A 15607-nucleotide genomic window follows, 5' to 3' on the forward strand; every position below is an offset into this window, starting at 1 on the left:
AACCTATCTTTAGCAGTTGAGGAAAAGGGAAGGTGGCTAAAAGCAAAGGTTTGGGTTCTAGCTCCTCTACTTACTAATTGTGACAAGTTAGGCACCTTTATTAACCTAAGCTCAACTTCCTCATCTTCAAAATGGGGACAACATTTTCTTTCTCAGGGTTGCCATAAGACTTAAAAATGAATTAATGGGGCGCCTGGGTGGCGCAGTCGGTTAAGCGTCCGACTTCAGCCAGGTCACGATCTCGCGCTCCGTGAGTTCCAGCCCCGCGTCAGGCTCTGGGCTGATGGCTCGGAGCCTGGAGCCTGTTTCCGATTCTGTGTCTCCTTCTCTCTCTGCCCCTCCCCCGTTCATGCTCTGTCTCTCTCTGTCCCAAAAATAAATAAAAAACGTTGAAAAAAAAAAATTTTAAAAAAAATGAATTAAGACATGTAAAATCCTTAGCATAGTATCTAGCATACGGTGAGGGCTACATGATCGGTAACTATGTATTTGCTTCTTCAACATTTTTATCATGTTTGAAAGAAAACTCTTTAAGAAAAAAAAGAAAACAAGAAGCATCAATTTGCAACTGGACAATAAACAAGTTTGTAATTTCTGGGAAACATCATGTCCAACTGGGGACTGAGTCACGTCATTACAGGAGACTGGGCAAACCGACAAGGCCAGGATCTCAATGCTGTGAAAATTTCTATTCTACCAGATACTGATTTTCCTTAACACTATATGCCTGTTGTGCTGGTCACGTTTTTTAAACTGAAAGCAATCTACTTCTCATCCACAAGACAGAATTACAAACTCTGTGAGCCTATACAGGATCACTCTAATAGGGTTCTGCCTTTATTTGATCTAAACCATACCCATCATTTTTCATTGGCTTTTGCGGGGGGGGGGGGGGGGGAACCTCTTCTATCCCCTTAGATGAAATAACAAAAATGGAATGCGCTATTTCAGGTGAAGAAGAATCATTTACATTTACTACATGATGTCTTTTCCATCACTTCCATTCCTTAAGTCCAACAACCTTATCTGCCTTCTCTGCGTTTAGGTGGGTGCCCAGTCTCCCTGGAGCCCTCTGCACCTTGCTAAAAGGTTGCAACTTTCCCCATCCATCATGGGATGGATTGTGGTGGTAGCTAGAATCTGTCCTCCCCAGCATGCATCCTCTCATACTAGTTTGCATAAAATTTTACCAGCTTTTGGTTTTGCTATGTTCATCTGGAATTCCTCATGTGCCTGTCAAAAACCTTCCTGCTCCATGGTCACTAGGTTTCCTTAATGGTTTCTGGTGAGTGACTTCTATCAAAAGCTGCAAAGCCCAGATAAATTATGCCCACTAGCTTGCCCTTGCCTACTATACTAATTCTTCTGAGGCTTCTGACAGACTAGAGATGCATACCTCACTCCAGAAATATGATTTTCTCTAGTTCCTTGTCCCTGTCTAATTTTTCAGGCCAACATTTCAAAGAGCCCTACTGGGCCGAACCAGGGTTCAGTTCACATTTAGAGAAACCAAGCCATTGCCTCAGATCGGCCTGCATCCAGCAGAATGTTCAGAAAATACTCATTACTGATGATGGCGCTTTCCTATAACGTACAACTCAACTTTCATTAACTATCTCCAGCATTTTTCCTCAGTTCCTTCTCTTGCTATTGTAATAAGGCCACAGTGGCTTTTACACACGACAGAGATCAAAATGGCTACCATGCCAACCCCTCCAGATCACCAGCAAAACAGGTGTTGGTGACACATCACATATTTATTAGTAGCTCCACACACCATTTGTAAGTTACTCCAAGAAAATTAAAGCAATCAACTCCTGGGATCCCTAACACAGTAACATTGCTCCACATATTCCAGTCCCTCTTTAAGTATTCCTTTCTCACAGCCTCCCCTTCTTCCATACTTCTCCTTGTAAGAATAAGCTCCAGATTTTGTTACCCATCACTCTTGACTTGACTAAGAGCCATCTCAGAAATCACTAAGTGGGGCACATGGCTGGCTCAGTTGATGAAGCATGTGGCTCTTGATCTCAGTGCTGTGAGTTTGAGCCCCACGCTGGGGTAGAGACTACTTAAAAATAAAAAATTTTAAGGGCGCCTGGGTGGCTCAGTCAGTTAAGTGTCTGACTCTTGATTTCGGCTCAGATCATGATCTCCCAATCATGAGGCTCAAGCCCCACCTCAGTCTCCGTGCTGAACTGAGCATGAAGCCTGCTTAAGATTCTCTCTCCTCTGCTCCTCTCCCCTTCTCCCGTACATACACTCTCTCTCTCAAAAATAAACAAACATTTAAGGGGCACCTGGGTGGCTCAGTCAGTTGGGCATCCGACTTCGGCTCAAGTCATGATCTCGTGGTCCGTGGATTTGAGCCGCGTGTTGGGCTCTGTGCTGATAGCTCAGGGCCTGGAGCCTCCTTCAGATTCTGTGTCTCCCTCTCTCTCTGCCCCTCCCCCATTTGTGCTCTATCTCTCTCTCCCTCTCTCTTTCTCTCAAAAATAAACATTAAAAATAAATTAAAAATTAACATTTTTAAAAATTAAATTATAAGAAAAGAAATCTTAAAAGAAAATCATTGACTGAGGATCCAGAAGCTCACAAACGAAAAGCCTCCCTCAGCTGGCTCATTTCTCATAGCACTGCTACTCGCTAAGTGAAGAACGTCAGATTACCTCAAGGCAGCTCCTGGATTCTGGGTTCAACCCCTAGTGTCCAGAGCCCAGTGCCAAATGCTCCCTATCCCTCCAAAGCAATCCCCAGTGAGGCCCCTGGTCTTCCGTGAGCCCCACCTTCCTTTTCTGTGTGTTCTCCCTTTTAAGAAGAATCAAGTAGAGGCATAAAATCAAATACAAATCTCTGAGTTCTGCTCTTCATCTCAAAAACTTGTACATCTGTCCCTGATTAACTCAGGAACAAAGAGAATTCCAGAACTGACATGAGTAAGGCTCTGTCTTCAATTCTCCATTAAAATCAAAAAGAGTTCCCAGACCAAGAGTGATACTTACACAAGTGGACCGCATTAAGGAAATCCAACATACAAAAGTCCAGTCTTTCAAAACAGATGTGTTAGGTCAGTGGTTCCCAATCCTGGCTAATCATCATACTCAACAGGAGAATAAATAACAACCACCACCACCACGAACAACAACAACAACAACAACAACAGATTCCCAGTTCCTCCCTCCAAGAGATTTGGATTCAGTGTGTCCAGAGTAAAGCCCAGAAATTTCTTCTTTTTAACAAGTTCCTAGGTGATTCCAATGATAAACTAGGTTTGGGAACCACTACATTAAGGGACATTCACTCACTTTATTAGAAGGTGTACCACGGGATTCCTTTAAACGGCTATACCCTCTGCCCCAAGCATTTAATATAGAAGTTTTAGAATTGGTTAATCAAAGTTAATCTATATACCATTTACCAAGAACATGTCTTCTATGTTAAAGTCCTTCCTAGGAGTGTAGGAAGATTACAGAAAGATTATAAGTGTCCATTAAGGGGCCCACTCACCTCATATTTTCTGTAATTCACCAACAAAGCCAAGAGGACAACAGCATCATACCCATGCTCCCTGCGACTTGGGGGGTGGGAGAGTATCTGTAACATGAACCAGAAATGCATGAGTGCTAACTCCTAGTTCCTAGGAATGCTGACAGAGAAGATTTGAGGAAGCGGTTTACCCAAAAGAGAAAGAGAGGATGGGGGAAATGACCTACCTGTAAAATTGCTTCAAATATGCTGTTGATCATCACATACTCTAGGATAGTGTTCTGGCTGATGTTATCTGTCACCTAAATGCAATAAAAGGCTTTTTAGGGGCGCCTGCGTGGCTCAGTCGGTTAAGCATCTGACTTTGGCTCAGGTCATGATCTTATGATTCAGGGGTTCAAGCTCCACATTGCTCGCTGCTGTCAGCACAGAGCCCATTTCAGATCCTCTGTCCTCCCCTCCCTCTGCCCCTCCCACGTTGGTTCTCTCTCTCTGTCTCTGTCTCTGTCTCTGTCTCTCTCTCTAAGATAAATAAATATTTTTTTAAAAGGCTATTTCCTAGGCACTCTGCTATCTCAAGTATAACTCCTCCCCCACTATCTAAGAGAATCAGAAATGTTAAAACATTCTACTAGATACTTAGTAGACTTTTAATAAGCACCTCTGAAGCTGCCAGAGCCTTAACAGTCAGACACTAGAAGGGTAAGAAATGAGCAAATTAAAACTTCCTGAATCTCTGAATGTACTGTTTCTCTCACACCCTCACTTAAGCATTTACTTCAGTTTTGGGGGGGTTTCATTCCTCAAATGCACAGAAAGAAGTTTATGATCCAGAAGACTTTGAGTGATGGCAGGGAAAAGGAATTACTTGAAGTAAATGAACAACACCCCGCCCTCCTCCCACTAGAAGGTACGGGCCAGCTTCCAGTTATGTCAAAATCAGAACAAATAACTATTCAGAATCACAAAAACTGTTTCCAAATGAGACCTGATGAGAAGAGCAAATCTGACAATTCAGAAGACAAGAATTCTGCAGGGGTAGTACCTCTAAAGTGAGAAATATCATGTATCCCATAGGCTAAAAATGCCAATGGTTGCAAAGAGCAGCTTCCAGGAAGTGAAAGCCCATTCATCTAACTTCCTTCTACACATTCACACAATGGAGTGATATGATGCCCCAGCAGAGAATTTTTTTTTTCCTCTTTTCCTTTCTAACTTTGGGCTCAAGCATTCAAATAAGCTTGCTCCTACTGTCAGTAACACCCTTGATAGAGAAACATATAAATGGGTCACTTACGGTCACTAAGCAAAGGAGAAGTTTCAGACATAAACTCTTCAGACTTTCAGAACCTTCTGCACAAAGCAATGAATCCAAACTCTCCATCAAGTTCTGAGAAAGAGATCCGTTAAGTATTAAAGCATACCAAATAACGTCTCTACTGTGTCTCTGTCCAACTCTGGGTTTATGTTACACAGGTTAATGTGTACAGCATTCAATGAAGCAACCATATCACTCCTTCAGGCCTAGGCCTTGCAAGATCAGACAAAGAAAAGTAAGACTTCAAAGTGTAGCTATTTGGGGAAAAATGCTTTAGAACAACAGCACAGAATAATAAAGAATTCACTACTTCATCAAATGAATGTTTGCAACCTATCATTCTCATGACCTTTAGAATAGAATGAAGTAAGGGTGCCTGGGTGGCTCAGTGGTTAAGCATCCAGCTTTGGCTCAGGTCATGATCTCATGGTAGATGGGTTTGAGCCCTGTGTTGGGCTCTGTGCTGACAGCTCAGAGCCTGGAGCCTGCTTCGGATTCTGTCTCCCTCTCTTTCTCTGCTCCTCTCCTGCCTGCACACTGTCTCTCTCTCTCTTTCTCTCTCTCTCTCAAAAACAATTAAAAAATGTTAAAAAATGTTTAATAGAAGTAAATTTTTTAAAGGCTAATAACAGTGGTTGAATAATAAATTAAAAACAATAAACTAATTCAATTAAATTAATTCAATTACATTAGGAAAAAAATAAGTGGTTAAAAAAAGTGGTTAAAGACCAATAATGGCTAAAAAAGATTAATAATGGTCAAATAACTATAGATAAGTTTCACTATCTGATAAAATATATCATTTGATGGAGGCACGCTGAATAAACAACAAAGAGACAATATCACTACTAGCCATCACTGGCCATAGACACTATCCAACAAAACTAGCTGTGTCCACCTTGGTCGATTCTACTAGACAATGTGACTGGAGTATATCACTTGTACTAACAACCAGCTCTCAGACCCAATGTAATCAAAGATGAAACCCTCACACACTACAACAGAAGGAACAAGAAAAGAAATATTTTACATTAAATGAAGGAGGAGAATGAATGAAGAATAGGATTTAGCATGCTGAAAGCTCAAGTGAAGGTTCAAAATTAGTTACTTCAATTCAACAAATATATGGTGAAGGTCTACTATATGCTAAATATTGTGCTTTCAAAGAATTCAAGAAGAAAAATTAGGTAATGGCCTTTGCTCTCAAGGCATTTTTAGTCTACTGGAAGAGAAAAATAAGCAGTTTTAATTTAATGGTTACTATGACAGAAATATACATGGAAAAGGGGAATTATCTCAGAAGTCACCTATTCCAAGACTCCTAAGCGGTGGGTTATATTTTGGAAAATCAGTAGGAGTTAATTAAAACTTGATGAGGAAAAGAATTCTAGACAGGCAATAGCATGATCAAAGACACATGAGGAATGAAACGGCCCTGGGTGTGGAGTTGGAACACAAGTAATTTATTATTATGAAAGTACAGAGGGAAACACAGTGGTGAGAGAGACTAGAGAAATAAATAGAGAGCAGGTCATGAAAGCTATATAAAGCTAACTAGGGAGTTTGGTCTTTATCCTGTTATTGATGGGAAACTAATGAAGGGTTTTAAGCAGCAGAGATTTGAGTGTAAGACACATCACTGTGGTATCAGTGTGGATGACAGATTTAAAGATGGTAAGCCTGAAGGGAGGGAGACAAATGAGGACTAATCTAGCAATTTTCTGAAGAAGCTGCCATGTCTTATTTGCCTGTGTATCCCCTGTGCCTGGCACATTGGAGCCTAACCAACATTTGTCAAAAGAATGAATGAAGGCATCACTGAAATGGTTCTGGTGAGAGATAATGGGGACACTGGCAGTAGGGGAAAAAAAGCAAAGACAGGTATGAAAAATATGAACTGAGGCAAAATTAGATGAACATGGTGATCATCTAGATGTGAAAGATGAGAGGAAGAGTCAAGGATGACTCCAGCTTTTGGCTTGGGTGACTGAGATGACAGGAGAGCCCATTCTAACAGGGAATGAATGAGGAAGAACAGATGAAGGGAAAATAAGGAGTTCCATTTTGTAGATGTCAAGCAAGAGGTACTTTAGGGATGTATGAGTGGGTAAATTCAGCAACTGCTTACAGAGTATACAACTCTGAGCCTCATGAGGGGATGTTAAGACTAACAATAGAGACTTAGTAATCGGCAGCATATAGACAATAGTGAGAACTACAAGAATGAGAGCGAGATCTGAGATTTTACCATGATATATACATAGGAGCAGTAGAGGCTTGGAAAACGGACTCCAAGTACTAAGTCTTCATGTACTTACAACTGTACATTCATAACTTGTAAAAAATAACCTGATCGCTATAAGGATTCTTTGTCACATAGATTATTTCAAATTCAGAGAATGACAGAAGACTAGTTCTTCAAAGTTCATATTATAAACAACATTCACTCAAGAAAGTGTCAAACATTACAAATCAGATATCTGATAAGGGACTTCTATCCAAAATATATAAAGAACTCCTACAACTCAACAATATAAAACAAATAACTCAATCTAGAAATGGGCAAAGGATTTGAATAAATATTTCTACCCCCAAAAAATATATATATATACATATATATATATACACATATATATATGAGAGGCAAAAACAATTGTTGACGAGGATGTGGAAAAACTGGAATGCTTATACACTGCCGATGGAAATGTAAAATGGTATACTAACTTTGGAAAACAGTTTGGAACCTCCTTGAAATATTAAACATAGAGTTACCATATGACCCAACAATTCTCCTCCTATGTATATACCCAAGAGAATTGAAAACAGACATCCACACAAAATCTTGTTCATGAATGTTCACAGCAGCATTATTGATAATAGCCAAAATACTGAAATATCCCACATGTCTATCAACTGATGAATGAATAAATTTGATGTGGTACATTCATAAAATGAAGTATCAGCCATAAAAAGGAATGAAGCACTGACACATGCCACAACACAGGTGGACCCTGAAAACATTATGCTAAGTGCAAGAAGCTAGACACAGAACACCACGTATGATTCCATTTAGATGAGATGTCCAGAATAGGTAAACCAATAAAGACATAAAGCAGATTAATGGTTGCCAGGGGCTAGAGAGAAGGGGGAATGGAGAATGACTGCTAGTGGGAACATGTATTCTTGTTGGAGTGATAAAAATGTTCCAAAATTAACAGTGAATATACTAAAAACCACTCAATGAGGGGTGCCTGGCTGGCTCAGTCGGTAAAGCATGTGACTCTTGATCTCAGGGTTGTGAGTTTGAGCTCCATGGTGTTGGATATAGAGATTACTTAAATGTAAAATCTTAAAACAAAAAACCACTGAATTACATATTTTAAAAGGGTGAATTGTATATGTGAACTATCTATCAATAAAGCTATTACTTTAAAAGTGTCAAACAGTAGAAATAAAAATTCTGGTAAAGTCATCATGTAAATAAGAAAACTTAGGTTTAGAACTAAAGTTACCCCTGCATATTACATTACCCTTGTTATATATTATTTGAGTTCATAAGTGTTTTTAAGAATGTATGAGCACATAATACAAATCATAAAATAAACTGCTCAGTCTTTATCCTGCAGGGGAAGGATACTTCAAATTTGAATTTCAAATTTTCCTCTATTCAGATAAACAAATTTGTAAAACAAAAATATCCAAATTCAAGAACAAATTCAACCATTTCTATCCACCTGAGTGCAAATCTTCTAGTACATTAACTGTCTACAGCTGTCAGAAGCAGCCATCCACAAGCACATCTACAACTTACGCCTCACCTTCATGCACAACTCTGCCTTGTCAAAGCCCATCAGCATGTTGATGATGTCAAACCCAGAGGTAGATTTATTCTTTTGATGGACTCCTCGAATGAGTGCACACAAGGTCTGCAGAGATTAGAGAAAGAATTCTTTTGTAGAAAGGAAGTCTCAAAACGTGAAGGGCACTGGATCTGTCGCCTCGCATTGCCACCTCAGAACCTCCTCCTTACACAGCTGACATTCAATTGCTCTATCACTCTAAGCTTCAGAACAGTCGGAGTCTTACTACGTGCAAAATCCAGACATTAAAAGAGGAACAGCACTTGAAATTGTTGCCATCTTTTTTGTTGTTGTTTTTTAGTCATCCTCTTTTCAAAAACTGCATTGCAGACAAAGACTGGAAGGTGAATTCAAAAATAACAACAGTTCTTGAGCTTGAGTCATGGGATTGGTGGAGCTTTTTTCCTTTACTTAAAATTCATTACCGTATTTACATTTTAGTTTATAATTCTTAGTATTTTTTAACAACTACAAAAGTTATTTTGGTCCATATGATAACAACCAGTTGCTTCAAATCTTAAATTCATGGGGCGCCTGGGAGGCTCTGTCAGTTGAGCGACTGGCTCTCGATTTCGGCTCAGGTCATGATCTTGCAGTTCGTGAGATCGAGCCCCGCGTTGAGCTCTGCGCTGACAGCGTGAAGCCTGCTTGGGATTCTCTCCCTCTCTCTCTCTCTGTCACTCCCCTGCTCGTGCTCGCTCGCTTGCTCTCTCTTTCAAAATAAATAAATAAACATGAAAAGAAATCTTAAATTCATTATAATCTCCATTCACTACTGACTAGCTGTGTAAACCTGGACAAGTTAGTTAACTTTTCAGTGCCTCAGTTTTCTCATCTATAAAATGGAAATGACAATAATAGCACCCATCTCATAGGGATGTTGTGAGAACTATGAGAATTAAAACACTTGGAATACTCCCTGGAACTTTATTAATGCTCTAAGAATAGTGCCTGAAACTTTCTAAAGCTCAACAAGTATCAGCCATTTTAATAATATACTATATTTTTATGGGTTACTAAGTGACTTAACGCAATTTACTTCCACTGAACTAAAAACAGTTTACCATTCATGCCTCCATAGTGAGCTACCGCAATTATAAGTACAATTTCCAACTTTCATTTCAGCTTTCAGTGAACCCCCTACAACTGCAATACCCAAAACGCAGAATTTACTGTTAACTTTGTTAACACAACTACAGGGTAAACATGGTCCTTCTTTCTGGGACATCAGCTCAACAGGTAATTTCTATAATCTACAGATGAGAAAACTGGGGCTCACAAAGTGATTTGCCCAACTAGGAAGTTAGAAACTTAAACCCAAACTATCAAAAGTTCCAGGGGTGCCTGGGTGTCTCAGTCGGTTGAGCGTCCAACTCTTGATTTCAGCTCAGGTCATGATCCCAGGGTCATGGGATTGAGCCCCACATCGGGCTCTGTGCTTAGTAGGGAGACTACTTAAGATTCTCTTTCTCTCACTCTGCCTCTCTCCTCCACCCGCATGCTTTCTCTAAAATAAAAAAATAATATCAAAATTTCCAATAAAATCCTTTATGTTGTCATGGATTCTTCATATTCTAAGCTTGTCAATCACTGCCCTAGCTACTCAGCCTGATCTAAGATGCACCGGAGTTACTGGACTATAAACTTAGAAATTTTGCCCATGATTCATTCAATAAAAATTTACTTCTGAAGTCCTACTTGCCAGGCACTGTACTATACACTAGGAACAAAGTACTGAATGAAACTAACAAAGTCTTTGCTCTCAAGAAACCTGTAATGTATCCCCATTATCCCAATGCTTGGCACATAACAGTCATTCAAGAAATAATTACTCAGTGCGTCTTTCCCATGAATATGTGACTTAGCGTTAAGAACAATGATTCTTAATGTTTTCTGAGTTACAGACCCTTTTGAGAATCTGATGAAAGCTCTCTTTTCAGAAAAAAATAGCCACATACACCTAAAATATTACATATAACTTCAGGTTGTCAAGGACCCTCTGAAACCTCAAATTAAGAACTCCTAATCTAGTGAGAAAATACTGTTTTAAGAATAATCTCTTCTGGGGGTGCCTGGGTGGCTCAGTCGGTTGAGTGTCCGACTCTTGATTTTGGCTCAGGTTGTGATCCCAGGGTCATGAGGTCAAGCCCCTCATCAGGCTCTGTGCTGAGTGTGGAGCCTGCTTAAAATTCTCTCTCTCTCTCTCTCTCTCTCTCTCTCTCTGCCCCTCCCCCCGTTCATGCTCTCTTGCTCTCTCGAAAATTAAAAAAAAATTTTTTTTTAAATCTCTTCTGATAGACTAACTATCCCTACCTCATAGTTTCCCCTCTATCTCTTCCTTTCCTCAAATAATCAAGAATTCTGTCCATCTGTCTTGGCTTTAGATCAAATCATACAATGAACAAGATGACTAGTGTAAGTGTCAATTTGTTTAACTAGGAAGCTGGCTCAACAAACATGGCATAGATGTTTATTATTTAAAGGGGAAAAAAAAACTTCATACCTAAGGGCAATTTTAGGTTCCTCAGGTCCCAACAGATGTATTATAACTCCTTTCCCCTATTAAACTCCTTTCCCCAGTCTCCCAGCTGTATACCTGTAGTGCATTGACAACTCGAATTGGATGTTCCTCTCCCAGAGCTTGGATACAGTGTTGAAATAAGCAATTAATATTGTCCTTGATCTTCATTAACTCCTCACCATCAAGAGATTCCAGCTTGCCTTCTAGGTACTCTAAATTCACCTACCAAGGGAACAACAGGGATATTATTTTTAGTAACGTTTTCAGTGTACTCTATTTAATGTGAGTGCATTTTAGTGTCGCATGTAGAACACAGGAGAAGGCAATTTCGTTAGTAGGAAAATCCAGAGATACCATCAAGTTTACCTTCATAAGGAAGAGCTCCTCCCAAAATCGTGGACTGCACTTACTGGGGTCCTCTGTCTGAAACCAGAAAATAAGCAGTTCAATGTCCCCAGCTAACACCAAAGCATTAAGAACACATCTGAAAGGGTCACTTACACATAACCAACCTTATCTTTCAAAATTAACTTTGAAAATGCTTGATCATTCTAAACTGCTATAACAGGGAACAACAGTTTTGGAGGTTTTTTTTCCCCCAAATGGAAGACACTGTGCATAGATATATATTTGTGTGCCAGAAGTTAAATAATGGCTCAAAGAATCTCCCCCCAAATCTTTCTCTTCTGGCAAGAAGTAAACCTAACCAACTGATTAAGATAGTCACATTATGATGTCCCTATCGCATCTGTATGTTCTGCAAAGCCCTTTCACATAAATGAAACACAATGGCCCAGAGAGCCAGGTATAGTAGATACTATCAGTATACTCCTTTTAGAAAAGAGGGTCCACAAAGTTAAGTTACTTACGCCCATACAGGAGCCAGAACCTGAATCACATCAGCAATACTGCATGGTTTTACAACATCTCGTGCTGACTGCTTCTACTTGCCCTCCTATATGCATTTAGTCCACTGTACAGAGCTTGTAATATGGTCTTCCTTAATTCAAATTGGTCCAAAAGGTTAACAAAAGTATAGTGCTAAAATACAAAATTTCTTAGCAATAATTTTCAAACAGAAGTTCTAAAGAGTCAGAGGCTTCTGGTTCAGGAGCAAAATAAGAAAAAGAGAACCTCAACTTTAAAGGAAAACTAATGACATAAAACCAGGAGATCAATCGCCCACTATCACCCATAAGTTGACCTTTTAAAATTACTACCAAGAACTAATACCTTCATTAGTTACGAACTCTTGATCTATTAAGAAAATACTATACTAGGAATCTCTTCTGGATTTTTAACTAAGAATGACACAGAGAAGCAACATTTCTGGCCTTCTCATAAGGTCCTCATTTAGTGATTTCTTTCCATCCCCTTCTCCTAGGAGGGGTCACACTCTGCCTCTCACACTTCTGTGATGTCATTTTGCTATCTATATGTGAAACTCAGACTACTCATGGTGTTGGCACTTCCCATCTTCAAAGCTCACGCAATCAACAATTCTATGTATGCCAACCTTACTTCATATAGAGAGAGCCCTAACAGGACCCAAGTACCCACTCATTTGCTCCACACTGTGCTGATCTGCGCAATTCTGTATTAATTTTCTGCAAATCAAACTGTCTCTAAGGTTTCCCAAGAGTTAGATGTTTTACTTGATCACATTATTTATTCTGGGCCATGTGACAAAGTTGAACAAGTAAGGGCCTTGGAGTCAAACACTAGGGTTCAAACCATGGCTCCATTACCTTCCAGCTGTGACCCCTAGTTTCCTCATCTGTGAAATGTTCTTTTACATGGCATATGTGAAAACATAGCACTCTTGCAGCATTCTTGTCAGAATTAGAGATAATGAACTTAGTGATGCACTTAGAATAATGCCAGGCACATAGTAAAAATTCAATACTCAGTAACTCTTTTTAGAAGTATTATTCTGTTTTACATATGCTAGCTATGATCAGAATTTCAAAAGGTAAGTACCCCTGCAGAGTATCTAATTTACTCTCACCTTCCCTGACAGGGTAAATTTTAAAACAAAGGCTTGGATCATGGTCAATCAGCAGTTATGAAGACCCAAAGAAATCTCCCACTTAATCACTAATAATTCATCAGTTATCTTATAGAGTTGGAGAATGAAAGAGACTAAGCAATTGTTCCGTCCACTAGGCACTTGAGATGAAATATAACAGTTCATCTTTTTTTTTTAAGTTTATTTATTCATTTTGAGAGAGAGACTGAGAGAGAAAGAACAGTTCATCTTTTAGAATCATAGAATTCTAGGACCAAAAGAAACTTCAAGGAACATTTAGGATAGAAGAGTCCGTAAGTTGGGTCATGCAGGTGACAAGTTTTTAAAGATATTCAGAAAAAAATGGGTGCCTGGGTGGCTCAGTCGGTTAAGCGTCTGACTCTTGATTTCAGCTCAGGTCACGATCTCATGGTTTGTGGGTTCGGGCCCCGCATCAGGCTCTGCACTGACAGCGTGGAGCCTTCTTTGGATTCTCCCTCTCCCTCTCTCTGATCCTCCCCCACTCACACACTCTCTCTCTCAAAATAAATAAACATTAAAAAAAAAAAAAAAGATATTCAGGAAAAAAAGGTTCCCGAGGTTTCCTCCCTCCTTTCAATTGTTTTACCCGGCTCATGGCAACAATCTGTAAGAACAACATGACAACAATACATATAAATTAATACATGATCATGATCTCTACCAGGAGAGAGCTCACTCTCATCCTCGCCCTCATTCTCCCTCTAAAGAACTAGAAGGTAGCAGGCAGAGGTGAGCTTATTTCTCATTTTGGTACAAGAAACTAAGGAGTCAATCTGTGCAGAATTGTCAGAGCTCCAGGCCTTACCATGAAGATCTCATCATACATCAGCACCACTTTTTCCTTCAGTGGTTTTTTGGAAGCTGAAGATTTCCGGAGCAAACCCCCTCTTTTCTCCACCTGTGCCATGGTTAGAGAATCTGTGAAAAGAAAGCCACAGTCAGTGCTGAAATGCTCTCCAAGATGCTGGATGGTCTGTTGAAAAGCTCTCAATGGGAACTTTTCTAAGAAAAAGAAAAAAATGATAAACCATGTAATAGATCTTGTGCATCTGTCCAACACCCCATCCCCTGACCAGGTAATGTCAAGGCTTAAATCATTGCTTGGCCTACAGCAAAACACATTTTACATCTTTAAAACCTGCCAGTGGACAAGACTTACACCAGATCCAAAACCAGGAAAGAAAGTGTAACTAGCTCCAACTAGAATAGATCTGGCCATATATTTGAGGTTGATGGAAGGAAGGCTACAAAGCACACATTGCCCACAGACTGATGGTGAAGTTAAATTACAAGTATTGATTGAGCTCAGGACCATTAAGGCAGGAAGTGTGCTGCAGACTGATGTGCTCCATTGATTTCCCCAAAGTAAGTAAGTCCTCAGCACTGCAAAGTGCTTGGCCTTCACTGCCTCATAAATCACACTGCACTTGACTGTCTTCAGAAATTCCTCTGGAAAGAGACCCAAGGCAGAAAATAGCAGTTATAAGGACAAAAATTAAATCTGATTTCAAAATAACCAAACATAACAATCTACTTCTGTCAAATCTAATTATATATATAACACTATTACAGATCAAACTTCAAAGTATTTTTCAATTCTTTTATAGAAGCAATTCCATGAATCACGCCCAATTTCCCCATCTTGTTTAAAGGAATTTCAAGTTTTTACAAGGGAGAACTTGAAATCCCACAGGTCTCCACTGTGGATTTACACATTTCCCCTCACTTCCCAGATTCTTTCTACTGTTGACAAAATTCCTGTCTCTCTCTTAAATTCTAGGCTCTAGTTGTGAAACTTAATCTCATCCAATGGCAAGTGTGGGCAGTAGCAAGGAGGCTGATTTTACTTCCAGACAAACCCAAAGCAGCAGAACAAAATTAATTTTGTTCAGTGACTTTTGGAAAATATGTGCTATGTTTCAAATCAAAATCAAAATTTTATTTAAGGAAGAGATGCATCCACCACCTAAAAGACTGTATCTCAGACATGGCCTTTCTCTAATATATATAGCCAAAAAGGAGATTTACCTTTGAGCACAAAAAACACAAAGCACAGAAAATTTCTCCAACTAGATATCCAGCATCTGTGGCACATCTTATCCTTTTTTTTCTTTTTTCTTTTTTTTTTTAATTTTTTTTTTAATGTTTATTTATTTTTGAGACAGAGAGAGACAGAGCATGAACGGGGGAGGGGCAGAGAGAGAAGGAGACACAGAATCGGAAGCAGGCTCCAGGCTCTGAGCCATCAGCCCAGAGCCCGACGCGGGGCTCGAACCCACGGACCGCGAGATCGTGACCTGAGCTGAAGTCGGACACTCAACCGACTGAGCCACCCAGGCGCCCCAATCTTATCCTTTTTTTTTTATAAGCAC

The 15607-nt window shown here is 39.7% G+C and overlaps 1 protein-coding gene across 1 annotated transcript in view; it reads right to left on the reverse strand.

The window, feature by feature from the left end:
• Positions 1–15607, reverse strand: part of ARMH3 (armadillo like helical domain containing 3) — a 174105-nt gene that overhangs the window by 146450 nt on the left and 12048 nt on the right. Inside the window, exons 2-8 of the mRNA XM_019459228.2 lie at positions 14041–14153; positions 11552–11608; positions 11261–11407; positions 8623–8730; positions 4784–4876; positions 3714–3788; positions 3508–3594 (exon numbers count right to left, since the gene is read on the reverse strand). Coding sequence (XP_019314773.1) covers positions 3508–3594; positions 3714–3788; positions 4784–4876; positions 8623–8730; positions 11261–11407; positions 11552–11608; positions 14041–14142 — 669 coding nt within the window. The 5' untranslated portion in view covers positions 14143–14153. The remainder of the gene's footprint in view (positions 1–3507; positions 3595–3713; positions 3789–4783; positions 4877–8622; positions 8731–11260; positions 11408–11551; positions 11609–14040; positions 14154–15607) is intronic.

This window comes from Panthera pardus, unplaced genomic scaffold (assembly GCF_024362965.1).
Source record: "Panthera pardus isolate Hobbes unplaced genomic scaffold, ASM2436296v1 HiC_scaffold_22, whole genome shotgun sequence".
NCBI lineage: Eukaryota > Metazoa > Chordata > Mammalia > Carnivora > Felidae > Panthera > Panthera pardus.